Source organism: Apteryx mantelli, chromosome Z (genome assembly GCF_036417845.1).
Source record: "Apteryx mantelli isolate bAptMan1 chromosome Z, bAptMan1.hap1, whole genome shotgun sequence".
NCBI classification, from domain to species: domain Eukaryota; kingdom Metazoa; phylum Chordata; class Aves; order Apterygiformes; family Apterygidae; genus Apteryx; species Apteryx mantelli.
The window spans coordinates 65,193,615-65,212,488 of record NC_090020.1 but is presented as its reverse complement, the minus strand read 5'-3'; the positions used below and the strand labels follow the sequence as shown (position 1 = coordinate 65,212,488).

Below are 18,874 nucleotides of genomic sequence, written 5' to 3'. Positions count from 1 at the left end.
AGCATTCACGCTTCTAGAGAACATTGTGCACTATATTAAACTTTTAATTGAAGAGACTTTACTGCTTCTGCTCTGCTTGTGCTCTGTGGGCCATAAGCATCATTTGTCGGAGTGTCCTAGATCACAATTTGAGCATCGCTGTGCTAGAGGTAGAGTTCTGTTACTGCTGTCCAGAAGCCAATTTTTTTTTTTTAAGGTATCTCTTACTTATACCAAGACTGTGCTGCTTTCACTTTGCTAGCTAGGCTAATGCTTGCAACCACCTAAAATGGGCTCGATTATATCCATATTAAATGATTGGAGTGCAGACTCTTTTCAGGTTTTTGCAGAGGTTTGATCTAAGGATGAGAGCAATGCTGATAGGAACATCATTCTGTCGTTTCTGTAGTGTATTCTTTGGTTCGTATGGGGTGGGTTGGAAGTTGTTTAGCCAGAGGAATAGGAGCAAAACTTTGAAGGACCCTTGAGGCAGTGCTCATGGGGAGCATGTTTTTTTTCTATGCCTCCACCTCCAGGCAGCAGGAGCTGCTGCAGCCTGCATCTGTCCTAAAACAGACCAGCTCTCGGAAGGCTGTGGGGCAGGGGAAGGCATTTGGCTGCATTATTTGCTGTTTGAACAGCCTTTCCTTCTCTCTAGGGAAGAGAGGGGTGGATAGATGTATCCCATCCACAGTCATGCATGACCCCTGCTTGGACCACACTGTTAAATGGTTGCTTTTGAGCGGCAGAGATGTGATACAGAGGTATCATGTAGCTCTGCTTCAGGGATGAGTGAAGGCCTTTGTCAGACATAATTAGTTCAGCAGTTCTTAGACTTGAAGGTTTGGGCTGCTGAAGAAAGTCCTGGAAGAATTTTGTCTTTAAATATGGCTGTTGAAATCACAGTGTTGGGACAAATAAGTCTCAGTGCTGGAGCTGCTAGCGCTGGCCCTGTTGCCACGTACCCGTTCTCAGACACGCGCCCAAGGCAGGGAGCTTCCAGGTTACTGGGGGAGCAAGGTGCGTGGAGTTACATAGCGCTCCTTCCACTCCCTCCCTTGCACGCAACAGTCCAAAATGTCAAATCCTGACTTGTCTTTATGAATGTGAGTCATGGATCTGTGGCAGCTATGTGACAGGTCCTCCGTTAATGTTTGGGTGCAGTGCTGATGCAAAATTTATTCTAGGTGTCAAGGCTCTCAAAACATAAGCTATACTATACTTTGTGCATTCACTGCATACAGTAAACATCTTAGGTGCCGCCTCTGTTATTCTTTTTTCCACTCCTTATTACCTTTTGTGCCAGCATGTTTAAGGTACTACAGGTAAGTATGTTCCATTTTAAATCACTGTTTTCTCTGGTTTATAAAGAAGCTGTTAACATTAGCTCCAGGTTGAGTGGTGGCATGCAAAGTTTTGACTTAAAAATAATTTCAAAGTGTATTGTTGATCTGTTTTTAGAGTGTTCCACAGTTCAGACAGAATTGAATTTAGGATACTACTTTGCCATCTTAAAGGAAAACCACTTCTTAAAAAACAAAATTTAAATGAGGTAAACATGGTTTAGACTTTTGCTTGTTTTGGGGAAAAAAAATGCAACCACTGATCTAAGTTATGAAAAAATAGCTAATGGGCACAGTTGGGAACTACTTGCCATAAGGGTTTCTTCTTGTTTGGTAGGCAAGATGAAGCAAAGATTTTTATTTTTTAAAAGGGATTATATGTTTGCCAAGTAATATAGTAGTCTGAATAAATTAGTTGGCAGGCCTGTAAGTTAATTTGAATGACTGTTGAAGACAGAGGGTATGATACTGCTTGCTAACATATATAGGAGGAGGTTATCTGTACAGGGCTTGCTCACTGAAGACTCTCCAGTGCTCAGACCAAGCTGCTCAGATTTTTTGCATTTCACTTTTCTATCAGGAAGGAAAGGTCTTCTATAAGTAAACTTCATCTGTTGATCTGTTCTTCCAAACTGTGTGAATGTAAAACAGCCCAGTTTATCTGAATAGGAGTAAAAGATAGTTTTTGTAATTACTTGAAAAAAATTAAGGGTTAGTGGGTCAGTAATTAAGGAGCACTTCTGTTTTCCAACTTCAGTTGCTAGCATACTTCCGAATTTTGAGATAATATATGCATGGTGGATGAGGTATGCATTGTGTTCTCAAGAGGCACATGGCAGCAAGTTATTCAAAGTCACTTTTTAAACTTTAGGATATTTCTGTAAGACAGTTCTGACATTTTTATATTTTTCATAAATAATAAACTATGCACAGTGGTGACGTATGGTTGTTTCTCAATCAAAGCTTTCAACTGGAGGCGCGAAGCTTAGAGCATTTTTTTTTTTTTAGTCACCAGAATTCTCAACAGCAAAGTTTTGTTGTTGTTTTTGTTTTTAATATATGTAGTCCATGTTTGGATTTTTTTCTTATGAATTATGTTAAAGAGGTACTATCATATGTTCATAAGAAAAGCCTGCTATTTTTTAATCTGTTAATGTGTTTTGATGTCATGTTATTGGTATTTTTGAATAGGGGCTAAAAAGTTCAGCAAAGTAAAATCTCAGCATAAACTTCAAGGTATCTTTTTTCAGTATTTTACACAGCTTGTCATTCTGATTTGTGTGTGTGTGTTTTGGTAAGTATCTTTTAAAATACATCTTTGGACTTGGGTAGATTGAGGAAGATACTTTGTTACACGAGGTGACAGTAGAAATGAATAAAGTTTGTGAGATATCATTGACACTTCTTATTTACTGTAGTAAATTTGCTGGTTATTGTGTTGAATTAATGGAACTCACTGTTTCTTTGACCTGAGTTTGCTTGACTTGAGTAACTGAAAACCAACCTGTTAATGCTTCTCCCCATGTCACCACCATCTCTCTTCTTAATTCTTACAATTTGAAGTTTCTTTTATTTTTGTTTTATTCTGAAGCATGTATTTTCTGTGACAGAACTCAGAAGTACATCTGAAGAATATGTAGTTGCACTAGCAAGTAATACATTGTAGTAATATGAATGTACATTTATCAAACTGTTTTACAGTCCCAAAATGCTTTAAGCTAATGCGTAGGATGCTGTCAGACAGGTTGTGACAAAAATTACTTTGTAAAATTCAGTGACTTCTTAACATTTTCCTCCTGATGGCACTTTGGCACAGTCCCCTTCCAGAAGTACAGCAGCTTTTCAGCTGTTAAATAATTTTTGCAGTGCATTTGTCTCTGCGGTGAGTGTTCAGCAACGGAAGCAAACAGCGAGTTTCATTTGATATGTTGTCCTAGTGCTCTAACTGCTTTTCTAAATACATTTTTCCAGAATGCAAACCCTCTGCACATTGAAAATGTCAGTAGAGCTTGAATTACTGGTCACGTGCTGTTCTGAAAACATGAAAATGTTTGGAAGTGCAGCAGCTGAAGGGAAAAGGTGAAACACGCTTGCTCCATAAATAGCTTCTGGAGTGAACACCCACTTTGCTGCTTGCAACTCTTTTGTTGGCTTTAGGTATAAATGAAGGAGCTATTTATTTTAAAGGTGAAACACTAGAGTTCTGGGGGATTTTCTTTGGAAAGGCGAAGTGTTTTCAGTAAACATTTATAACTGTGGGTAGAAGATGAATTTTCTCTTTGAAGGGAAATACGTATTTGGAGGGAAGGTTTACAGCTTCTAGCAAACGAGACTTTCTGCTCCTTTGGATCTGTGAGTGAAATGTCCCCATCCTCGAGTCCCAGTGCAGGTGATTCTTCTGACCTCCTTCAAGGAGCACGTAACTTCTCTCTTCTTGTTCGGCTATAGGTTACTGTTGAATTCACTGTTTCTTTTTAGTAACGTACAGTGAGTCTGTTTTTTTCTTTTTTTCTTTTTTTTTCCTGCTACAAATTTCTGATACTTTTAGTTTGGGGGATATTGAAAGGCGAGGTAAAAAAAATAAAATTAAATTAAGGATATGCCTACACAAGGGGAACAGCCTTCCCTGTATAGTTTTCTGCATTGTTGCAGACTAGTGCGAAAGGTCGTATTTGCTGTCTGAGAGATCTCATTCTAACAGCCTTGCCAGGACTTCTGAGGTGAAATTTCCTGTAATGTTTTCTGTGGCATGTTGAAACCTTTTTAAGGGTCATAGTTACGAACAACAATTTGTTTCTTTAAATACACAGACAGAAAAAGAAGAGGAAAATAGTGCTTCATAATTACCAGGCATAGTGTATCATTGCATCATAGTTAATGAAGAGCTGCTACTTCTTAGGCTGCAGTGGCAGTTGATCTTTTTGTTTAAATCCTCTGTAACTTAAGCAGGGTGGGTTAGGTAACCTTACTGTATTAGCACTGTCGTTGTTTAGACCAGGACCTCTGTTTATAAATGTTGCTGCTTGTAACATGAATTCTCAAAAAATCTCTGTGGAGGGGGCGGGGGAGCGGGGAGCTAGGTTTCTGTTTGAACATGAGTAGGGCTTAAAGGCAGTTCTTCTCTTAACTCCAATATTTCTGGAGATGTTCATCTTTCCAGGAAGATTGCAACCTTTTGAATGCTTGAATTGTATACTGACAAATTAAAAGTGATAATATGATTGGAGTAGCTGGTTGGCCACAATTTTTTCAATCCATTTCATGGAAAATCTTTCATTGTGTCTTTGTCTATCAGAATTAATGGGAGTTTAACTGTTTACTGCAAGTAGGAAGGAAGTGGGATCAGGTCATTTCAGTCTTGCTATTCAAGTGCTGGGCTTTTCCTCAGCTCATAGAGGAGAAATAGTTCTGTGTATGCCTCACAGGAAACTGTTATTAAAAAGAAAATCTCCCATACAATACAACATGCAACATACTCCCATACAAATTTCTTTGAGACCACCAATCCAACTTTCATATACTGGGAAGCGGCCTGAAATAAATAGAGCTGGCTAAGTTTTAACAAAGCCTCTTTTTTTTGGCTTGTTTGTTTTGGAGAGAGCACTCACAGGAGCATGTCATGGCTACTTAAAAAAAAAAGAAAAATGGGGGCCCATAGGGAGGAGTTCATGATTGGAAGGGCAGTTCTACTCCCCTTCTCTACTTAAGTGTTGAGTGGAGCCAAGAGCAACAATACCAAATACGCTTGGGCTTGCTCCTCCTCCCTCCCATTCCTCTCTGTGTGCTTTGCAGCTTGCTGCCTCTTGAGTTTCAACTCTAACTAACTGGTAAACATCCTCTTGCAAAGTCTAGGTTAGTGTGTGCATATGACCTTCTTCAGAATAGCGTATCAGAGTACTGTAGTTGAATGTAATCCAGACAGTGATGCTGACTACACAGCCTGTTCTGAAATGTACAGTGTAAACACATGGAAAAAATGAGACGTTTTCCTCTTTGTTTCCAGTAACTCAAAGAGCTTTTTTTGAAACAATTGGAGGTATAACATTTTGGACTAGAGATACATATATATTTCTTTTTTTCCACCTGATTCTCATGTGAAGCCTCTTCCTACAACATTTTTCTTGTGTTTTAAGAATACTAAATCAGTTTTGGACTTTAAGGGAGTGTGTTTTTATGTTATTTCCATTATAAATAGTTAACATGTAACCTCTTACTTGTTAGGGTCTGTTCCAGATTAGTTCTATTTTATATGCACTGTTTACTAATACAGCATATGAAATTTGGTTGTATTGCTCTGTATTTATGCCTCTGACTTAATGCTTGAAGCCAAAATCAGTGTCATGTTTACATAAAATCTAAAAAAAAAAGAACCCAAATTCTGCTGTTCCAAGATAAAGTATTGAGAGCAAAAGTTGTGTCTTCATGTTGGGAAATAGGTAGATTTAGGTCTGATCTTCAGAGCACAGTGTCTGAGACCTTGATTCAATGCTCTTTTTTGAGTCTTGGAGTCTTTGTTGAAGTGAACATCTTTTTTGCTCTGTACCATACCTTCTTACAATATAAGAAAGCTCTGCTCTTCTGCCTTGTCCTTCATCATGCTGAATGGAAAACAAGCTCATAATGCAGACTTCTAAAAGGGTGCGTGCGTGTCTGATTCAGTACTATAAATCTGGTTTCCTGTAAGTTGGTAACTGCAGCAGTTTCCATCTCCAAAGAGCTATACAAATATAGCTGTGTTGTTGCATCGCTTGTGTGAAGGTGAGCTTTAGCATCAGCTTACTGTTGGAGAGGTGAAAGCAAAGAGGTTAAGTGACTTGTACAAATGAATCAGTGGCAGAGTTGAGATTAAGACCTGGGTTCATGCCACTAGAGTGCACCACTTCCCTCTTGCTTCTTGCGAGAATGTTTAAATTTGCTCATAGGTGTACTCTTCGTGGTGTGGGGTTTGGAAAATTGCTGCAAACTTGCTGAGCTACTGGGAGTTTCGCTTTGGTCTTATCAGGTGAAACTCTGCTTCTACAGCTATCTTTTACCAAATATTTTTCTTATTATCAGACTTTTATGCATGTTACGGAATGGCAAAAAGGGCTCATAAACGGGCTTTTTACCTCTGATAGATTTTATTGGAGATGAAAAGGGTACTTAGGAAAAAAAGGGTTCCTTATAGGTGAGTGTAATTAAAGCAAGATCTTTAAAATATTATCGTAAAGACTTTTCTTTTACTCTTTTAATGAAGGGTAATTGACAATGAGATTGTAGTATTTTACCAAATAATGTAAGCATTCTTGGTTTTTTTTGCACAGGTTTCCACTTGAGTGGCACAGTGACAGAGCCTGCAATGCAATCGGAGCCAGAAACTGTTTGCAATGTAGCTATCAGCTTTGATCGTTGCAAGATTACCTCAGTGACCTGTAGCTGTGGAAACAAGGACATATTTTACTGTGCCCACGTTGTGGCACTCTCTTTATACCGGATCCGCAAGCCAGATCAGGTCAAACTGCATCTTCCCATTTCAGAGACACTCTTTCAAATGAACAGAGACCAACTACAAAAATTTGTACAGTATTTGATCACAGTGCACCACACAGAAGTTTTGCCAACTGCTCAAAAATTAGCAGATGAAATTCTTTCTCAGAATTCAGAAATCAATCAAGTCCATGGTAAGTTTGATACCTGTTCTTTTCCTCATTCTTTGGTTTTGAGCTTTTTTTGTGGCATTCACAAGGAGTGTGACCTCCTGAAGTCCCTTCCAACCTGAATTACTCTGTGATTGTGTGATATTTTCAGAAGAGGATTATGTTGTTGAAACTTTGCTTTAAGATGCTCTGGAAAAGAGAAAAGAATTCATAAGCAATGAGATTGATGCCTGCAATTCTGTTAATATGTGGTCTGATCTACTTCATAATTGTATTTTCCAGCTAGGAAAGCTGAGTGTTCGTCTTTGTATAGACACATTGCTCAAAGAAACTACCTTGCAGTCAACTTACCTACTGCATCTTTTTGTTGTTTTGTTCTTTTAAAGCTAATCTTTCAAGAATTTGATTGTGTAATTTTGTTTAATGGCAAAGTATAAAAGCAAGTCAGTGTTACTGTTTTTTCATTCATTAAATATGCATTTATTATCCTTTGGGGTTTCGTTTCTGTATGAAGTCAGGAGAAATGTAAATCCTGTATTTCAATATTGTTTTCCTATTACTTTTGCAGCAGTCTTACAGCATCAGCCAAGGTTTGCATCTTTCTGCTCTCTTTCTGCAGCAGATAGTTGTAATGGCTTTCAGTTTCTTGTACTAAACTTCTTATGTCTGTTAAAGGGTGCTGACTGTGATTTGAGGCTTCTGAGGTGGCTGTTCATGCTGGACTAAAAGTGGGTAATTGAGGGTTTGAGTTGACCCAGCTAGTTTCTTAAAGTCCTGTGTTCCTGTAATGTAAGCTGATAGAAATGTCCTCTAATGTGACCAGTGCTATAACTCTAAGTGCAGTTGAGAGGGAAAGAATAAGTAATCTAAATGTTTTGTTTGTTCATTTACAGCAAGAATTATTATGTGTTAGATTTTTAAGAGGGATGACCACTATGCTACAGAATTTGCAATGCAAGTACAATCAAGCTGCCTAATATTAGAGGTAGAAAAATATACTTGTTCATGAGATACAATGTGGATAGAACAAAAGAAGCAAGTCTTTCTGGTAGCAGGGCTCATCTGCAAATTAGCACATCTTCATATGGTCCAGTGACCTATAGGCAGGTGGTGCTAGGAGTAGTCCTTGAGGATAATAGGGAGGGGATATACCAAGGGGTCAGAGTGATGGTGCAAAGCTCTGTGATGGTGACAGGAAACTTTGTTCAAATGTGACTGGATAGGAAGCTTATAGAATGAATGAAAATAATCATTGCATGATGGAATTTGGATTCAAGATGAAGCCAAGAAGATGAGTTTCAGGAGTAGTGTTCTTTTACCAGCCCTGCGGAGGTGGCCAGAGGTAGGGCTGTGTCTTTAATTGTTGCAGAGCAAATGAGAAGGTGGATGCAGAGCTGTCTGGGAGTGGGAAGAAAGGGAAGATAAAGCAGATGGAGAACGTGAAACAATAGAGGAAGATGCTTCAGATGTGAAAGCTGAAGGAATGTGTAGTGTGAGAATTGTAATAGCCTGAACATAAGGAATTGAGGGGAAGGAAGAACAATTATGGTGTGTATGTGACTGGCACAGAGAAGACATACAGTTGAGAGTGATTAGAAAAGGTGGGGGGGGGGGAGGCAAAGGTGACAGAAGAAAGGCTGATCAATTATGAACTCTCACAATAAGTTTGAGTAGGGTAATTTAAAAATATCCACAAAACTTAAACTTTTGTCTTATGCTCCATGGTGCTTTCCTACTAAATGAAATTACTCTGTGTCTTTGTTGACTGTTGGTGTTTCTTAATAAAATACCAAAAACTGAACTAGAAAATCTAGGCAGCATAAACTGCTATTACCAAAGAAAAGCTGAGTTACAAAAAGAGATCTATAGCTTTCTGTTCTTCCTCTTGAACTCTCATAAAAATATAGTCTTATTTTTTAAGTATGTTTGCTATGCTAAAAAAATACAGGATTCTTTTAAGGAAAAAGTAAGCTCCTCTGATTACATAGCAAGTAAGCATTCTTTTGGGATTCATACTGTAATTAGTTATTTTGATCTCTAGTCAAATTTCTTGAAATTAAAAAAAAAACTATTCAAAAGAAATCCACTCTTGGTTCTAGTAGCACACATGGATAAACACAAGATCCCCATTCATTTTCTCTTATGTCTTGTGCTGTATATGTTCTGTTTGTAATGCAAAACTGTCTTGTAGACCTGTAGACTGTCCTTTGAACAGTTTAACCTCACTAAACCATTGATTGAAGAGAAATTATATTGAACACTGCTTGAAGGCACGGGTAAGTAAGAGGAAAAACTTACAAAAGTAAGAGGAGACCTATCACTGAAATATCAAAAATAGCTTTAATCAAAGGGAAGTCCTGAATCTGTAGTTGGATGAGAAAATTATCTTCAGTGTTACCTAGAGGTTTTTTTGATTTCTTCTTCGTTATATGTAACTTCTATTTTTTTTCACTTGTTGTGACTGTACTAGTTCTTATAATTCCAGTAATAAGCAAAAGAAATGAGGTCTCTTGAATACTTTTTATTATTATTTAAGAATGATCCATGGCTTTCAAGAGCTTTGACCACAACATTTTTGTTGACTTGCTTATGAACTGGCTAGGGAGATGGAATAACTGTGCAGTACTTTCCTTTCACAAAAGGTAAATTGGATAATTGTTCATTTCTTCAAATTTTTGTCTTATGCAGCATTTGATGACTGGTTTTGGCCATCTCGCTGTGAAAGAGGTTACTGGGGGAACTAGTGAAGTGACTTGCACTGATGACACAGGTTTCGAGATGACAAATCCCTTTGAGTTCCTTGGTGGATACAAGTGATGCAACATCCGTTCTTGTTTCCTGACTGAGACTTGCTCCAGGAAAAAATAAGGGGATGCTGCTAGAAGCACAGGAATATGTGGTCTGTTCACTAACTTCTTCAGAGAAGCTGAGTGACATATTGGAAACCCTCTTCTGTCTTTGCCATGCTAATTTACGCTTAGTGGTGATTGCCTTCCAAGTGACTTTTTGAATGTCTTGAGTACACAAAAGCACTTGCTGTATTTGAGAGGATATGGTGTGTCGGATTTTCTCGTGTAATGCTGTAGTTGCTACAACTCTGCGCGTTCCTGACAGTCTCAAAGCTGGAGAGCTGTGGGGTCGTAGTCACCTCTGAGGACCGCTGGGGATATCGATGTTGATACCCTGGTGGTCTGCGCTCGCTCGCTGCCGGCTTCAAACAGCGCTGCTGGTCGGCGGCGCGGGATCCAGCCCGGCCGAGCTCCCTCCTCGCTGTGGCACGCTCGCAGCCGAGGCGGCGGGCTGGAGCAGGATGTGCAGGGTGGCGGGCTGCCGTGTCAGCCGCAGTTGTCGTGAGTTACCATCGCATGCAGAGCGAGAAGAGGCCTGCCTTTGCTCGTAGGAACGCAGCCTGACAAACCAATGCCCTCTCTCGTGTTAAGCTGTATTGCTTTTTTCTTGAGTGTTTGATGCTGCTGTTGTAATCTCTTCCGTTAGAGAAACCATATGGAATTTTCCAGAATTTCTCCTATTTTTTAACTAAATACAAAATCTGTGTTACTTTTTGATAAGAAACCAATGCGGATGAGCTGAAATTTAACAGGGAGGGACTGTGAGAAAGGGCGTTGGGTACGTTTGTCCTTCTGCGCGCTCTGAAGCAGAGGTGCCCGGGCAGCCGGCCATGATTTCTCCTCTGTAAACGTTCCCCTGTAACGTGCATAACAAGAGCTCTCCTGGAGGCAGGTGAGGAGGAAAAACTGGCCGAAGATACTCAGATTTGATTTCTTTTTTTTTTTTAAAAAAAGGACCCTATCGCCTGAAGATTTCAGACTATCTAGTGCTGTTCCGGTCCTGTAGGTTTCTAAGGCTAATCCAGACACGCAGATGAATGTGTCTTAATCTAGACCTGTTGTATTTAATTGAAATGACAGGGTTTTTTTGGTGGAAAATTATAGAATAGGGCCGAGCGACAGAAAACTACGTATTGGTAATCTGCTGGAATTCTTTAAAAATGAAAAAGGGAACTGATTACCATTAAGGCATATAAATTATATAAAAGATTGATAATCTTTCATATGGCCCTGTTAAACCAGCAAAATTGATTGAGAAACGAGTTTTAAGAGAAGAATATGGGAAATGGCAGTTTTCCTTTCAAGAAGGATAAACGTAAAGTGCTCCAGTGTTTGGCATTAGACTTGTTTGATCTGGATTTGGGAAGGAAGGAAGTAACAAGAGGTAAAACTGCAGGTGAAGAAGAAAACTAGTCAAAACTAGAAGTATTTCAGAAATCCAAGTACAGGTAAATTAGTGAAATGTAAAATGAAATTAAGGGCTGATAACTGCAAGATAATATGAAAACCTGTATGAAGTCTGGATTTTTAGGAAAGGTTTTACAGATACATTAAACATATTAAAATAAAACTTGTTTTATAGAAAATAAATCAGGATATTTTGTTCCGAGACATGGAACAGAAAATAAGGGGACCCAATGAAAATATTGCATGCTGCTTTATACTGGTAAGGAAATTCTTCCGTCCACCACGTGTGAGCGGACTTTGAAACTTAATGCTAGTAATGTTTGTGAGACAAGGATTTTAGCAGGAGAGATTAGATACTTTCAGGAGATAAGTTTATGCATTTTGCTGTATGTGCAGATGAAGGGGAATGGAGAAGTGTTTGAAAGTTAAAAACGTTGAGGGTTTGTTAACCTTCCTCGCCAACTTACTGTAGCTGGTACTGTATTTACATTTGCTGGTATTAAAACTGGTTGCTTCACAGCAGTTGCTGTTTTTCTTTAACGATGTGCATGGCTTAACAGGTGCTATATTCCACCCAAGAACTCTGAAATTAAGTGCAAGAGGAAGTGACTTATGTATAAACTTTGAACCATTTGGGGAATCAAAGGCATAATAATATTTTTGAATCATTATTTTTATGATCTTTGTTTTTATATAATTATTGTTTAGAATAATTCTGAGTACACTAAGTTTATGAAATCAGTTATCATTCTGTTGTGAGTCAGTGTGCAGCAGCCTCGCTCTCTAGCTGTGACCATTCAATCTTTGTATAGTACCCAGTAAGTCATGCTTTTTATTTGTAATCTTTTTCCATATCTTCTCCTTAATGCTGACGTGGGATGACATTTAATAAAATTTAACTGATCTACAGTTCATTTGTATACTTAAGCTCATAAGATTTTCATAAAATGAAGTTAAAAACTGCAGTATTGCTATGAGTAAGTAGTTTGATGTGATTTCATTTGAAGATGGAAACAACTGTTGTGATACTTCAGAAATAAGGATCAAAGAAGCAGTTTGTCTTAAAGACTCTGCGTTCTATTGTCATTTTATCCAAATTACACTGTTGATCTGCTGCGGAGTAGTTTGCAGCTTAGGCTATTTTTAGGCTATATTCTATCCACTCTTGATATAGATTTGAAAGAAAAGTCAGTGACCCGTGCTTTGCCTCTGTTTTCTTTTAGAAGTTCAGTTTTCCATATTCAACACAACTTCTTGAATGCAGCTGCTAATTTTAAAAGCAGTTGCTCTTAAAATTGCTATGTAAATGATGAAAGTGTCCTTAATTTTTTTAAAATGCTTCTGCAGCTTAGAACTTGGGAGTAGATTCTTTTTAACATGTAACGTGTTAGGACCATAAATATAAAGGCCTCAACCCCCTTTTAAAAATTTTATTCAGGTGTACCTTTTTACAAACAATTGTGCACAGTGTTCCTGCTTTGACTGCTAAGATTGTATGGATGTTTCAATTTTCAGTAATAGAGCATGAGTAAAAATGTATGGCCATATCTATATACTTAGGATAAAGATTTTATTTAATGTATTTAACTATCTGTAGGTACATAACATAAAACCTATTTCAGAGACCAGTCATGACAGAAGTTAACAAAGCCAGAGGTTGGGGGGAGGGAGATTAATATGTGAGTGTCTATAAACTGACACCGTTTAATTACAGGTTTTAATATTTAGTATAATTATACAGTGCTTTTCACTTTCATAGTTCAAATGTGAACTAATCATCCTCATGGCACCCTCTGAAGCATGTAAGTAATATTTATGCCCAGTTTACAAGTGGGGAAAGGGAGGTGGTCTTAGCACCAAACAGTGTTGTAGAGATTAAATTCAGCAGCCAAGCCACCCTTCAAGACCCGGGGCCTCGTGGTGCTCAGAGCCGCGCAGGATCCGAAGCGAAGCTGCCGTCTTTGCAACTGAACCTTGCGATTTTCCTGGCTTTGAACTTGACCCTTCTTGCCAGTTATTATTAGGGCGTCATTTTTCGGCCTCAGAGGCAGCGCCCTCCTCGAATCTCGTTGCTTGTTTAAGTAGCTTCTTGTCTATTAACCTGGTACCATGTCTGCAAAAGAAAAGTGCCAGTTTGGATATCGTGTCCCTAGCTCAAGAGTGAAGTGTGTGTGTGAGTGAGAGAGAGAGGAAAAAAAGCTACCTCAGTGAATGTTTTACCTTCTAGTAAGTGAGGGGTCTTGAAAAGTGCTCAAGTGGGAGGCCTGGAGAAACTCTTGTGTCTACCCACAGCGCGAGTGCGACGTGGGCAGGGGGCTGAGGCTGCCTGAGCACACCGCAGGGCTGCTGCTGGGGGTTCGGGCTCGTGCCCGTTCGGACACGCCGTCTTCTCGCCGTGTTCATCTGCCGCTATTGCTGGAGACCGCTGGCTGCGTTGAAAGAGTAGTGAGCTACAACTTGCTGGGGACTGTAAATTGTATACCGGAATTTCTTTATACGTCCTAATTTTCCTAATGAACAAATTTGATCATACAGACTGTAGCCTATATACAATCTTGTGAAAAAAAACAACTTTGAATCAGAAGTATCTGTAGTACTGTGCTGAACAGCATCTTAGAGCTCAGACCCTTGGCTTGGTATCTTCAGACCCTTCACTTGTACCTCTTCTAACCTCCTGGCATGAAAGTCATGCTGGTGCAAGTGTAGTGATGCTGAGCCCCTGGAGAAGGTGTATTTGGGATCACGGCAACAATGTTAAAGGTAATGTTTTTTGTAAAAAAAAAAAAATATATATATATATATATATATATATGTTAAAAAGAAGAGGCCTGGGGGAGGTGGCAGGGGGGCAAAGCAACTGGCCTGGGGTGATGGGCACCCTCGTTCCAATAAGGGAATGCTGCTATTAAAGAGTCGGCAGTAGCTATGTTGAAATTTAACCTTCTAGCACAAACTGACCAATGAGCTTTTGATAAAATGTAAACAGTTACGGAAGGAATTTTGTTTTTTTCCCTAAATAGGGAAGCTTAGCTGAGGAATCTTAGGCTATTTTTAATACAATTTAGAAGTAGCCATACTGAGATTGCTTAAAGGTAAATCTCCATTGAAGTAAGGAATAAAACACATTAAGTTTATTTTGTGTATATATATTTAAATAATTCCTTTTCACAAGTCTTTTCTATGTGTTTTAGAGCAGTGAAATATTTAAACTATTTGCAAGGTGATACTACAAACCTGGATCTGTGCAACAGCTGCACTGCTTGTTCTTGTGTGGCTTGATTTCCCTTTTTATCTTGTTCTCTGCAACTGAAAACTTACCAGCACGTGTTTCATGTAGCTGACTGAATTGAAAGCCCCTTAAAACTAACATAGTAATGATGGAAGCACTCACAGAATGAGCAAGTTTTTCATTCCTTAGTTTTTGTACTGTGTGGGGCTTGATTCCTGTCTTTGGAGACACTTACAGTTCCTGTGGAAGGCAGGAGAATTCTTTCACATCTTCAAAGACACAATTTCTTATTAATCTAAAAATATATATAAGGACAAGACCAGTTCAGCACTCCCAGTTGGAGGTTCTTAAGTTGGAGGCAGGTTAGGAAGTTGCTGAGCTGTATGATTTTTTGACTTTCTCAGCAACTAGTAGCTGCGTACCAGATATCTCTCTGACCCTAGAAATCTTCCAGTTGTATTTTCACTGAATAAAGATTTCATGGTTCTCTGTAACCACCTAAAAGCTTTACCTGCATGACAGAGCTGCAGTTGTGAAAAGGATGGTTAAATCAATGGAATCAATGTTTAATTCCTATAAAGCTGAAGAATTGTAGCTATCTCTTCTTTTCAAGTTCTCAGGACTTGTCTAGATGCAAGCTTTTGCAAACCTGACAATGTAGTTTCCCTTCCCTGGCTGTAGCCTTCTTTTAATATTGGTTATACAGGTAAAGTGGCCTGGGATTTAAAGGTGATATACTGTGTAATGTGGTTCTGTTGCTAACTTCTAGAAACCTAATGGAGATAGAGATTATATCTTAGAAGGAGCTCATTTCAGCAAAAGCAGGTGCTTTGTCCTGATTAGAGCTGTGGGAAGATCATGTTGATTACATACATTAACTTCTATACCAAAAATTGTACCTTTAAATCCTGGCCTAACAAAGTTCCATGAAGTGCAATCGTGACAAGCCCCAAATCCTAAATGTCAAGTTAACTTGAGTCTAGGGCATGCTTAAAATACCTTACATCTGGTATGGTGGTGCATTAACTCGAGTTTCTCTGGCAGTCTAGAGAAGTGCTCTTCAACCATTTCAGTTTGAATACCTCTAAAAAAAAATATCCAGTGGAGGTGCAGGCTTCTTCAGAAATATGTAGATTGCTGGATGGTGCAAAAACTTGTTTTAGATAGTTTTGTCAGCCCTTTAGAAGAGGTCTCAAGTGGAAAATCACTGATCTCGACGGTAAAGCTTGAGTTAGAGCAACCTGTTGCCAGAGTGCTTCCTGGTGTAAATCCAGTCACTCTAGTTTGCGCTGAGCTAATAATCAAGGACGAGTTAAGTAGAATTAACTCAGTGGTAATAAGATCACCTATGCAAAAATCTTCCTTCAAGAGCACCACACTCTTGAACAGCTGTGATTTTTATTTATTTTAGGAAATGCCTTTAGTGCTTTAAGACATCGGATTTGTTTGGGGGTTTTTTTTACTCTTTGTTTAGCTTTGCAGAGCTATCACAGTTCAGAGGCACCAAGGTGATGATTTTCCTCATGCTCATCAATAGCAGTGCTCACTATCAATCATGTATACCTGAGCAAGATTGCTGAAGGAACAGGAATTGCACAGGTGTTTTGGGGAGAGTGGTTTTAATATCACAATTATAGAAATACTATACAAAGTGTAAATTGCCATGTAAAATTTTCTTTCCTCAACAGCTATACTAGAAAAAAAAAAAACCTTGATTTTAATGTTGTTATTATAAAATACTGCTTATTTAAATGCCATTTCCTGGGTTGTCATTTCTTCATAGGTTAATGAGGAGAAATTTAAGTCTATTTTAAAGACTGTTTAGATTAAAGCCAAGACATCCAAAACAGGACAGAACACAAATCCAAAAAGCTCTGCATTACTCTTCTCCCTTGCACCCATGAGCCTCTGATCTTTATATAGAATGTAATGATTTTTTTTTCTTGCTGTTTGCAGGTGCTCCTGATCCAACAGCAGGTGCTAGCATAGATGATGAAAACTGCTGGCATTTGGATGAGGAACAGGTCCAAGAACAGGTTAAACTCTTCCTCTCCCAGGGTGGATACCACGGATCAGGGAAGCAGCTCAATTTGCTTTTTGCAAAGGTTTGTTGAGTATTCTAAACCTTCTCTTTTTTTCTGTCTTTTTCCCCCCCTCTAGCCAGTCTATACTTGTTAGCCATCTTGCTCAAAGTTCAGTTGTTTTTAAATAAGACTAAGTCTTGGGAACATGATGGCAAGTTAATGAGTTGTTCTACAGTGATCGACCACAATCTGATGTGTCTTGAGATCAGTTTAAGGATATGAAGTAATATTTCCCATCTTCAGCTTTGCCATTTTCTTCCTCCTCACCTCCAAAATGTGAGAGAAACTGGTATGATAATCTTGCAGCAGCTTGCATAGCACACCAGTGGATTACTTGCAGAAGAAGTGTGTTTGAAGAGTTGCAATGGCATACTGAAATCCAAAGTCATTGTTAAATTGGGAAGGCAGACTATTTTTTTTTTCTGCTTCAAAAATTCATGTCAGTTATATTAATTGTACTTCTTATTTAGCGGAGAGGTAGAATGTTTAACACTGCAGCATACTGTGTATACTATGTGGCTTTTTTTTTCCAAGTTTGTATTAAAAGACTCATTTTCTAGGTGCGAGAGATGCTAAAGATGAGAGATTCAAATGGAGCTCGCATGTTGACATTGATAACAGAACAGTTCATGGCTGACCCTCGTCTGTCACTTTGGAGACAACAAGGAACTGCAATGACTGACAAGTATAGGCAGCTCTGGGATGAACTGGGTAAATGCACAGATTTCACAGTCATCTAGGTTTTCATGTGTATAATGGAGAAACAATTAAATGTTTGGGGGAGGGGAGAAGCTTTATTGTGGTACTAGATAAAACAGATTGGAGGTTTTTGCACTTTTTTTTGTTCAGTTAAGGTTGAGTGAAATTGAATTTCTGATCTACTGCGTGAGAAAATAGCAGTGGAAGAAAAGGAAGCATGGTAAGAAAAAAGTACAATTCCAACAGGTTGTAAATGACCTTGGGAACTAAAAGAAATCAAACAAAAAGTAGAAACATATCTATACAGCTGAGGGTAAGTATATAAACCAATAACCAACAAGAAAGGTTAAGGAAGAAATCTGTTCACCGCTAGAGAGGGATAGAAGACAAAGAGAATATTTGTTAAAAGTATGAGAAGATATTCTTAACAGAAGAGCAGAAGTCCATTACTGAGCAGGGAAGGAGATCAAATAACAGAGGGCTAAAACAATTCCTGCTTTCTAGCAAGTGTTAATTGTGACAGGATACACGAATAAGTTCTAGAAGAGTTAGAGGAACACAGGCAGTAATGGTAAAAGAATATTTAAACTGGTAAAGTCTGATACTTGCTCTAAAGTATTCCAGAAACTAGCTGACACAGTTTGAGCTATATGTAACTGCTTCAGAAGTTCTGAAAATCTATGAGAATTTGTGACAGTGAGGGGAAGTTCAAAACTGCTTAAAGGTAAATGACACTGATCTTTTAAAGAAGGGTGGGTGGCAGTAAGAAACAATAGACCACGAGCATTGCTGGAACAAACTACTAATCTGTTGGTGTGTAAGCATGTAGAAGATAACAGTGACAAACAACAACCTGAATTATTTAAAATATAGTGGTAAATCTAATTTGTTTCTCTAAAAAATAATTCATTAAGTGTATGAGGGAAGGGATTAATGTGGTATGTGTTAGCTGTAGTAAGGTTTTGATGCTGTCGTGGAGGCTTTGTCAAAGCAAATTGAAGATGTACAGCCTAAATGGAATAGTCTTGTGGTTCGTGGAACTTGGAGTAGTTACCTGTGCTCCTACTCAATCTGAAAATACGCTTCAAGTATAGTCTTACAGGAGTCTGTCTTCAGCTGTGTTCTGGTCAATATTTCTATTCCTGATTTATGCGGAATGGAATACGTATATAAAACTTATAGATGATGCCCCATAGGATAAGTTGTAAACACTGAAAGAGCCAAAAATCAAAGTGAGCTTAATAAATTTTAAAGGTCCAGAATCGAGCTAAATGAAATTAAATAAAAACAAGAGTGAAATGCTTCATTTAGGATGAAAAAGTCAAAAGCAGAACTTGAGTTTTCCACTTGTAAAGGTTAAAGATGACCATGATTAATTGCCCACTGTCTAGTGGGATTAAGACTGGATAGAATCTGTTCAGCATAAATTATGTTTACTCAGAATGAAGCATTAGGCCAGTAAAGCACTGGCTGTGTAGCTGAAGTTGTAGACTTCTGTGGTGGAAGCTTTCAGATCAGAGCAGACAAAACTCTGTCAGACAGTCTAGATATAACTATTCTATTTCAAATTTAGTAACCCTTTTAGCATGTCATTTTTATGATCTTGCCTTGGCTTGGAGTGGGGGGGAAGGGGAATAGCACCTTTTGC

The 18,874-nt window shown here is 38.5% G+C and overlaps 1 protein-coding gene across 1 annotated transcript in view; it reads left to right on the top strand.

The window, feature by feature from the left end:
• ZSWIM6 (zinc finger SWIM-type containing 6) overlaps positions 1-18,874 on the top strand; it is a 115,560-nt gene that overhangs the window by 57,092 nt on the left and 39,594 nt on the right. The window contains exons 2-4 of the mRNA XM_067316472.1: positions 6,626-6,982; positions 16,400-16,548; positions 17,088-17,238. Of these exons, the coding sequence (XP_067172573.1) occupies positions 6,626-6,982; positions 16,400-16,548; positions 17,088-17,238 (657 nt within the window). The remainder of the gene's footprint in view (positions 1-6,625; positions 6,983-16,399; positions 16,549-17,087; positions 17,239-18,874) is intronic.